The sequence below is a fragment of the Epargyreus clarus genome, unplaced genomic scaffold (genome assembly GCF_041222505.1).
Source record: "Epargyreus clarus isolate Ecla_fem2 unplaced genomic scaffold, WU_Ecla_fem_2.2 ptg000005l, whole genome shotgun sequence".
Lineage (NCBI taxonomy): Eukaryota > Metazoa > Arthropoda > Insecta > Lepidoptera > Hesperiidae > Epargyreus > Epargyreus clarus.
The window spans coordinates 11450570-11460680 of NW_027332213.1; the positions used below are offsets into that span (position 1 = coordinate 11450570).

Genomic DNA, 10111 nt, shown 5'->3' on the forward strand with positions numbered 1-10111 from the left:
AGTGCACGTATGTTAAAGACGAGCTTCTAACCGCTAAGCTAACACAGTCACTGTAGTACCTATAGTGCAAAAAATGAGCAATTGAAAAGGAGCTTCCTATTACTAAAAATACTTTTAACATGCTGTAGATTCTAATCGACAGTCTGCAAAAGTTTGCTGGAGTGCGATGACCTGCTTCGCTTTGCTATAACGACCTGAATTGAGTCCTCGTCGCGCCTAATTAAGTGAAATGAACCGAAAACATTTAGAGCATGGCTTTGCTGATGTATTTAGCAATCGATCATGAATATAATACGACAGTTTCCAATGACTGACACGGGAGAGGTCATAAAGACGTAACCATCACCGTCCGTAGGTAGCAGGCATAAATCAAAGCTTAGACATCTACGAGACAATGATTAACGATTTTTATTAAGTAGAATAGATTTACGGACATTTTTGGTAACACAAGTTACTTTGTCATAATCTAAATGACAAGGTTAGGTATCTTTACATCTATAGAAATATGTGATAAAATTGGTATTTTCTGAGATTGTCTTGACTAATTTGGTTTCGGCGATCCGTCTTTTTGTATTTACTTAGTATTTTATATGATTGGTGTTGTATTATGTTTATACCGATAAATAAATAATAATAAATGACCTATTGTTATTATTTATTCAAAACCAATTTATGATTAAGTATAATAAACTAAGAATCTTAAATAACAATCATAAACACTCGAGAACAGATATTTTGGACAGATAAAAGAAATTGAGGCACTTGTTTTAAGATTACTGTCGTTTACTATGTTTGTAAATAATGCCAATAATAGCAGAGTTAAGCGATGCTGGTCCTGTTTTGAAGGGTGTTGTAAGTGAGATATACTCATCAGAGGCGTTTCAACTCAGTCTTCAGGTCAGGTCCTCAGGCCCTCAGGTCAAGCATCTGGGGCAGATGATAAAAAAAGATATCAGGAATCTAATCTCATCTGGGCTTGATATAAATGCCCATGGGTGGCAGTAGCCACTTACTACCAAGCGGACTGTATGCTTGTTGTTGCATAAAGTAGGTACCTCATTATAAAAAAAATGTTTCATCGCAGGCATGACTATTGATCGAGTTGTAGGCTAGCGGAGAAATGAGCACAACTGGTAATAATTTGCCGTAAACTTTATTTCTTTATTGTGTTTTTCTTATTTATGCATAATATTCTTACATTTTACGACCTTTTGCAATCTGTTCGTATATAAAGCCTAATGCTAATGTTGAATGAAATCCTGTACCTATGTTGCACAATATAAAAATGCCTGCACCTGCACGGGACGTGTCTGTGGGCGTCCCGTAGTGCTGTCATATACAGTTATTTTCTCCTACTCCCACGTCTTTCAGACTATAGTTATGCTACGAGCAGTAGCTTCACTCTCAATAAATCTGTTTGTAATAATTTTAATTGCATTATTATTATTAAAACGTATTTGTGGTTACCATTTTTAGAAGTTATAGGAAAGTAGGTACTTGGGTAGTACCCAAGAGGAAACTTCATCTAAGTTTCCTTATCGTTCTTCCTAATATTAGATAGTCATATTCTAAGTTTAGAAACGGTAATTGCCTTCCATTTTACAAACTTAATTTAGTATTATATCTATGGGTATGTTTTTCTTTCGTGCTAACATTATTTTGCATGTTTAAATAGATAATGAAAGATGTAGAGTTTCTAAATCAATGATAGAGGTGATTGAGATTAACTCGTTACATAGACTAATAGACATACATTGGGTTTTTTAGTTTTATTATCGTTAAAATAACGATTTAAATTACAGTAAATTTATTAAAAAAAACTGACAGGCTTTTGTTTCATACAAAAAATGGATTTCGATCACAGACCTGATACCCTTAGTATGAGTTTTACACGTTTTTACATACACGATTGTTTTTGTATTTGTTTACGTATTTGCTTATACATTTTCAATCAGCGCTCCAGCGGACTGTATCAGAACTTATTACATACAAATACAAAAACAGTAATTTTTGTGAAAATATAAAACTCACCCTTAGTTTGAGTTTTTATATTTTTAATTTTTTAATTAATGATGCTATTAAGGTGTCATGTAAAACCAAGGGAAGAAAGGAATATTCGTTTTGGCTTGAAAATAATTAACATCTTTTATTTAATCTCAACATATTTAAAAAAGTAAACATGCTTTTCCTTACAAATTTACTCAGAATCAAACCTCTTATTCCTCGCAAAAGCTTTTTACAACCCAACCAACGCACCCCTATTCAATTGCGCGTATAAAAAGCGGATCTGACCTGTTTCAGCGGTTCTCCCTTCGCACAGCTTCGCGGCATGTGCGGTTAGCTCGTTACATCGGTACATTAATCGAATATCGGTACAATATGCGCCGAATATTGTTATCAATTATCGCGCTCTACGCTGTCACCGAACCCGTAAGCTGCTCCGATGTGGGTAAAGACGGCTTCAATTTTTATAAAGGTATATTGAAATTAGTTATTTTAGCTGGTAAAATTATGCTTGAAAAGCTTACAAAAAATAACACGTAGTACTTACGCTATGTAGCTAAGAGACATTGTTAGGTATTCAATCTATTTCTTCTGTATAGACATAGGTTGGTTTGACGGGTGTTGTAAGGGAGTCATACTTTCCCGAGGCGTTCCAGCTTAGTCCTCAGGGGTAAGGGCGCATCTGTCACCAATCTCAGGTAGGAATATCTAATCCTATCTGGAGTTGATTACAGATGTCCATTGGCGGCAGTAGCCACTGACCATCAGGTGGACTGCATGCATACTGTGTTCTGTGACCTGGTTCTGAACAAGGAGCCGTCTATCGTAGCCGTTATTAATTAAAAGGTGTCTGTGGTCAACTTCTGCGATCCTTGCTTAGTTTGGATTTGAAGTTGGTCACATAATTATACGAGTATCTAGTATCTATGAGGCATTGACCCCTCAAGTCTAGTCAACATATTTTAGTTATTTTATTTGCTTCTTTTTTCTATCTCATCTGTTATTTTCTTATTTTTTTATCTGTTGTACCTGAATGTTGCACGAAAAAATTTTTTTTTGCTAAAAATCTTCAGTATTTTCCTTTATACCTATGAGATACATAGGAGAGCTTTTGAAATGATTTTTCCATCAACAGCAGTAGATTTTAATTGGAGCTTAAATCCGGTTCTGTTCGGTTTGAAGCGGTCTTTCATCGTTCACCGGCGAAAAATAAAAGTTGCCTTACCTCAGCCGGGTCAAGAATAATATTGGAATATTAAAGGAAAGGTTATTGACTTCCATTATTAAGTTGATTGTCAGTTTAAGGGTCTTTTTACGTTTACTTTTTAATTATTCCAGTTTTAATAATATAATGCAGAAAGTTTACAATTTATTTATCTGATACTTATTAATAACTATTCAGGTGCATATACGAGTATTTATCCGACTTCAAAAAAGGAGGTTCTGTGTTCGACCGCTATTTATGTATATATGTTCGCGATTTTCTAAAATAACTAATCATTTAATTTGGATTTGGTAATCTTTAATTGTTATTAAAATCAAATATTTTTATTATCAAAAATGTAAGATAAAAAGTTAGAGTAAAAGCTATTGCAATATTTTTTGGTAAATATACTGAATGACCTTTAATTTTGTTTATATTTAAACGTATTTATAAAATTCTCGTGTCACAATGTTAGTTACCGTACTCCTCCGAAATGGCTTTACCGATTTTCACCAAAGTTTATATACATATTCAGTAAGGTCTGAGAATTGGCTACTATCTATTTTTCATACCCCTAAGTGATTGTTGTTCATCCTTAACGTTTTTATTAATATGGCAACACAACGTTTGCCAGATCAGCTAGTGTTAGAATAAAATCTGACATAAAATCAAATTCAAATTAATTTAAAAATGTATTTGGTTCAAATAGAGACTTAATCGGAAATACGGTTAATTAATACATTCAGCAACAATGAACTGAAACATTATGTAAATACATCCTAATTCAATTAATTACGGCATATTAGCTATGTATGTATGGGTACCACAGTAATAGGATTACTCCCACACATAAATGTACCTTTGAGCAAATCATTGAATTATGTTCCTGACGGCTGCTACGATGTGTTGGTAACATATTATAATTCATGTGTGTAGTAATACTAATGTACACACAAATACATACTTGTGTATACTAATGTATACACAAATAGATGATTTATAATCTGTGAACGATGAATTTGTGTGTAATAGTTTGAGGGGCAGAAAGGGCAGCAATCATTTCCATGACAGACAGACTGACAAATAGTAATGGTTCAATTATGTTGGTATTTTTTTGATTTATTTGCCTTTTTAAGTCTTAAATATATTTCTCAACTTCTGACTTTTCAACTATAAGTTAATATGTATAAGTAACTTTATTTGAAACACCTTATAGAAGGAGAAAAAGAGGAAATAACGAGAAGGAACAGAGGTAAAGGGAGATATAAACATATTTCAGTTATAGAATTTGTTCGGTTACTATTTTTAAAGTAGCGAGTGCAGCAATAACATTCTTACAGGGTTTTTGTAAGAAATAAATTACAAAATTTGATTGTCGTTAGTTTTGAATTTAATCGTGAATGTTCATCAAAACTACGGAATCTTTCACCGAACGTGGCCCAAGATGCACTGGGTATTCTTATCAAGTTGATGTTAACAAAAATGATTGTTTATTATTTTATTACAGACTATTTAAGAGGTCGAAACGACGATATTATAGGTGACGAGATGTACCCCAGCGATCGCATGGTTTGTAAGTATATGTAAATATAAACAAAATGCATATTTTTCACCATTTCATATATAAAAAAATTATAACAATGATATTCGATTAACCAATGAAAACAAGTAGATAAGTTTAAAAAGAAGTTAAAGTTAATTTATTTACAGATTTCTACCGGACCCCGTTACAGCTATACCCCGGGTTAACGCCGGTATTCGAGCAAGAGTACAAAAAGAGAAATGAAAACATATTCAAAAGTTAGTATACATGTAATAAAAACCTTATATAAAATATTAAATAAGTAATTACAGTCAACAACTCAAGTAAGGTTACTTATTTTTATCAGACGCCAAAGTATGACCATGTGGTAATTGTCGTTGTAATTATGAGGGATTGAAGGAGATTGAAGGTAGTAGAACTCGTTGTGGTTCTACTCCGAACGCACCACCGTCACATCTATTTCTGCATAATAAGAGCAGTGTTAATCGCTGCTGTGTTCTGGTTTGAAGAGTGTGGTAAGGGAGACATACTTTTCCGAGGCGTTATAGCTTAGTCCTCAGGGATAGATGACCTCACGTAGGAATATCTAACCCTATCGCGGGTTGATTATAGATGTTCATGGGTGGCAATAGCCATTTACCATCAGGTGGTCTGCATACTCGTCCGCTATATTATAAAAAACTCAATTTAAGGAATACAAGTGTGGATAACATTCATTTATTATTAACGTCCTTTTTCAGATCACATGATGAACAAGGAGGCTCTATATCTGGAGATTCCGAGAAAACGAACTTCGAAAACTGCGCTGTCACTCATGATGCAGAACAAGAATACGATACCAAAATGATATATTTTTCTTATAAATATCTATGTATATCCTTATAATGTGACTGTGGTCTATATTATTGGCTCCCAGGTGTATAAAATTCCTAATTATTTGTTTCCTAAAGGACTTTGTAGTTGTTACCGTTAGTCTAGTGTTGTTTAGGTATTAGAATACAATGTAGGTAGTGTTGATAGAAATTACATGTTCAATCTTTATCTTTTCAGGGACGTGGAACATTATTGCCTCTACGGAAAGTAGCGGAATTTAACGGTACATATATTTTTATAAGATTAACTTAGTAAACGTGCATGTAGGCCTGATGGTTAGTGGTCACTGTCGTCCACGGAAATCGGTGTCCAACTCTATATAGAAGAGTAACTGTAATACCAAGGCCGATTAGAGAAACAAACGAAAAAACAACAAACGCTTTCTACACTCACAGCCCCACACTAGGATTCCCTGTGTCATGGGTGGCATGGACACACACATAGACAAATACACAAACACCCAGACCCAGAAGCAGAAATATAAATTCATCATTTAGCTATCTGTCTGGCCGGGGATGGAACCCGGGACCCTTTGCGCGTCAGACCGGTATAGTGACCGCTCCGCCACGCGGGTCGTCAAACGTTGTTACTTTCGGTCGAGATTACATATATTCATTCATCATTATATCACCTAAGATGGTCGCCTCACTTGTAAGTCAGCCGGTATTCACACTCTTCCACCAAAACGATATAACTTCTTAATGCTAGACTTCGATTCATTCATTAACATTATTATACTCGTATTATCTATTAAAACGCTTATTATTTTGTTTCAGATTTGGCATAGTAACATTGATCTTAAATTTAATGTAGGTACAATACTTATTTGCGTATTCAATTTATAAGTAAAATATACATTTCAATATAATTCCCTACTCTCATAATTCAACAAGGCACTGAGCTGGAAGCAGACATTATGATACTTAATAATTTTTATAACAATGAATATTATATGAATTTAATTAAAACTTTCTTAGAAATATCCACTATTGTTTTAATAAGCGTAAAATAAAATAAAGATAAATTAAATTAAAAAATATAAAATAAACTTGGTGTTTTCGTTCTTTGTGAATCTTAAACTGAATAAATATTTAAGAATAGGCACAAAGGATTTCAAAACTAAGACAGAAACTCTATTATCTTAGACTTAATTAAGCCGAATGTAGGCACTATACCTCATAAAGACCGAAAAATGATGGAATGAAAACTATATTTATTATATCATCCATAATACAAAAGCCGGCTTCAGCACTGCTGTATGTTCATTGTTGAGTGATAATAATTAAATGGAATCATATTTGGAATGGAATGGAAATCATATTTATTTAATAAGGATTACGTCAGACCATGTAATTTTAAACGAAAAATGTTATTTATCAAAATATTAAAATAAAAACAGAAGCACACGAGTATACAGTGTGAGAAAGTATCGCATATTATTATAGTGCTAAGTGGTTACTACTATACATATAGGTACAACTATAACCATCCAAATATAACAGATGTTCTAACTAATGCGAGGGGTTATTTAGAAGGAGTACCATACAGTCCATTTGATGGTAAATGGCCCATAGACACCATGCTTGTAAAGGTTGTAATAGGCATAACAATGGTGGTACTGGAGTTGAACCATGAAGAGATCTATTACCTTGCATCATTAGGCCACCTTAACAGTTATACCAGTAAATTACAACCAATGAGCTTAAATAAGATCTAAAAGGCTACTGGACAAGTTTTACAAAGTTATGTTTACTTCAGGAAGCCATTCTGTTCGCTTATGCGTTCAGAATTACAATGTCATAAACTTTACGGAATCCGCAGAATAACCATGTTATATCTTAAAGTTAAACGGAACTAGTAGCGCTATTAGATTTGCAAACTTTCTTCACCACTGTACCTTTATTGGAACGTTTATTCGTAATTGAAAGTTCTGGTTCCTTTTACTTTTTAGTTATGTATTTATAGAGGAAAAGTTTTTAACCTCATGTTTTGAATACTGACCAAAGCAAACGAGTTTAGTGACTTACCATCAGGTGAGCTTCAATACATATCTGTAAGCAATTCTCATAGATTAGTAAAGATACTTCGCCGCCTTGAAATTGAATAAAGCCACAATCGGCTTCTTAGTAAGTTCTTTTTTTGAATTCTTGACAAATAAAAACATTTTTAGAGAAAATTTACGAATAAATAACTAATGCTGCGTAATTTACATAATAATTAAATAATTATTTCAAATATTTTAGGGACATTTTAGCACGGAGACGTGGCAAAACTTTTTTACGCAACTATTTCAATTCTCAAAACTGGGTACATTTTCTTGTTAGGAGTGAGTAATCTTTACTAATCTATGTCAATTCTGTGTAAAACTGGAACCCCCCGGAAAGCCGATTAGAGATGCGTGCCATTTCTGAGCACTAAGATGGATGATGATCTCCTATGCATTTTGATACCATCATAGTGGTGCTGTCACTTTTTAAATTTATTTAGGCTTCTTAACCCTTTCATTTACAATTCTACATTTTGCCTTGTCTGATTTCGCAGCAAAACTATTCCACTAAGGACCTTTCATGATGGTTTCTGCCTGCCATTATCAATTTGGTATTTGATGCTTGCTGACGTTTGAAAAAGTATTAGTAAGTGGGCAATTACAACATTACTTGAACTAATAATGTTAATGATAGTAGGGTAAAAATATCATTAATATTTTACCAAGCTTAATAAATATATTTCGATATCGCAAATTCCCATGATAGTAAGCCTCACCTCGGCTCATGCTGCCGTAATCAGTTCAGATAGCGCGCAATATTAGAAGTGGCGTGCTAGATCCCGCGATCCTTTCATGAGGCTTGATCCGAGCGGGGGACGATTTATTTTCATTTTATCATAAACTAGGGTTCCTCGTAAAAAGAACCTAAGAATATATTATGGGGATTGTATTAAAATTCAAGCAGAGTCGCGGCGAATAGCATCACTGTTTTTGTGTATATTGGCGACAAAATATTATTTCTGGAAAAGGCAGGAGTGTTTCCTTTGAAGTTATTTCTATTGCTGTCACTCACACGCACAGCTACACTACAATAAACCTATTTTGAAGATCGTCAGTATGTAGTACTGTTCTTCTTTAGACACCTATAGATGGCAAGATGATAAGCATGGATCCTTGCGTCACTGCAGCCTGATATTTAACACTAAACTGGATTCAGAAATGTAGTATTTGACTACATTTCGCCTTTTATACGGCAGAAGAAAAGTATTTTCCATTCTATTGTTTTAGGGTCTATTTATTTTACGTCTGTTTATTTTAATTGCTTTGAATTTTACCTAATAAAGTAAATCGAAAGCCTTAATTCCCTAGACAGAACCGTAAAATAGAAAGGTATTTTCCATCCTCACTTCGACTCGTTGATAACTAGTAATCAGTTCGGATAGCGGGCGAAATTGCAAGTGGCGTGAGATCCCATGGGTCTGCCCTCATACCCTACACCAAGTCGGGGTCTATTTTGTGCATTTTATAAAAGGAACGTTTGAGAAAATAAATTTTATACCTATATGGTGCTGCGGATAAATAACTTAATGTTTGGATTTATTGGGTTGTAAATAGGTTAGCAGTGATAGCCTTGTGGTTAAGAAACTCGGCCTCTTGATCGAGGGGTCTGAGGCACAAACCTCAAGCAACCCTAGTTTTTATAAGTGTGCATATTAGAAGTTAATTATCACTAGTTTAAACGGTGAAAGAAAACAACGTGAAAACACTTGCATACCTGAGAAATCTTAAAAAAAAAAATCTGAGGTATGAAGTCTACAAATTTGCACTTGGCCAGTGCGGTGGACTATGGCTTAATCCTTCTCATTCTGAGAGGAGACCCGTGCCTAGCAGTGGGACAGTAATGGGTTCATGATGATGAAATATGTAGGTGCACGTATAAAATTAGGTGTCCCATGAGTGATGTGATAACTGACTTCGAAAAATGCCATCAGGAGACTAATTTCTAGTGCTTGCTATAGAATATCAATGCATATTGATATGGTGGATGAAAATTCAAATCTCATTTATTCATTTGGGTTCTTGTAGAACTCAACTCAATCTTATAGCTTCGTTTTATAATAGACCTTAAACTGAAAAATAATTAATCATTTATAAAAACAAACTTCTTTATATTATTTTCTACTTTATATTTGAGAATACTTTATGAATATCGTTGAGAACAAACATTTAAAGTGCATCAACTCTCAACGTTTGCTCGAAAATATTTAGTTATGAAAAGCTTCAGCTTTATCTACGACAAACAGTCTATAAATGTATCTTCGTATATAGAGAACATTACTAGCTTTTTATTATTATATAGGAGTAGCAGATAAGCATTCAGTCCACCTGACGGTAAGTGGCTACTGCCACCCATGGACATTTGTAATCAACCCCAGATAAGATTAAATATTCCTGAGGTCGGCCGCAGATGCGCCCTCACCCCTGAGAACTAAGCTGGAAC

General features: G+C 34.1%; 1 protein-coding gene across 1 annotated transcript; it reads left to right on the top strand.

The window, feature by feature from the left end:
- Positions 1-2314: 2314 nt before the first annotated feature.
- On the top strand, positions 2315-5598 carry LOC140757847 (uncharacterized). The gene is made up of 4 exons (XM_073093718.1): positions 2315-2476; positions 4716-4781; positions 4919-5008; positions 5492-5598. The coding sequence occupies exons 1-4, from the start codon at positions 2380-2382 to the stop codon at positions 5596-5598; spliced, it is 360 nt and encodes a 119-aa protein (XP_072949819.1). The 5' UTR covers positions 2315-2379.
- The last annotated feature ends 4513 nt before the right edge of the window (positions 5599-10111 follow it).

Excerpts from the sequence above, each read along its gene's own strand:
- LOC140757847 (XM_073093718.1), top strand. The coding sequence starts at position 2,380 with ATGCGCCGAATATTGTTATCAATTATCGCGCTCTACGCTGTCACCGAA. Across the intron at positions 4,782-4,918 it reads CCCCAGCGATCGCATGGTTT|ATTTCTACCGGACCCCGTTA; the intron begins GTAAGTATATGT and ends ATTTATTTACAG. Across the intron at positions 5,009-5,491 it reads AAATGAAAACATATTCAAAA|ATCACATGATGAACAAGGAG; the intron begins GTTAGTATACAT and ends GTCCTTTTTCAG.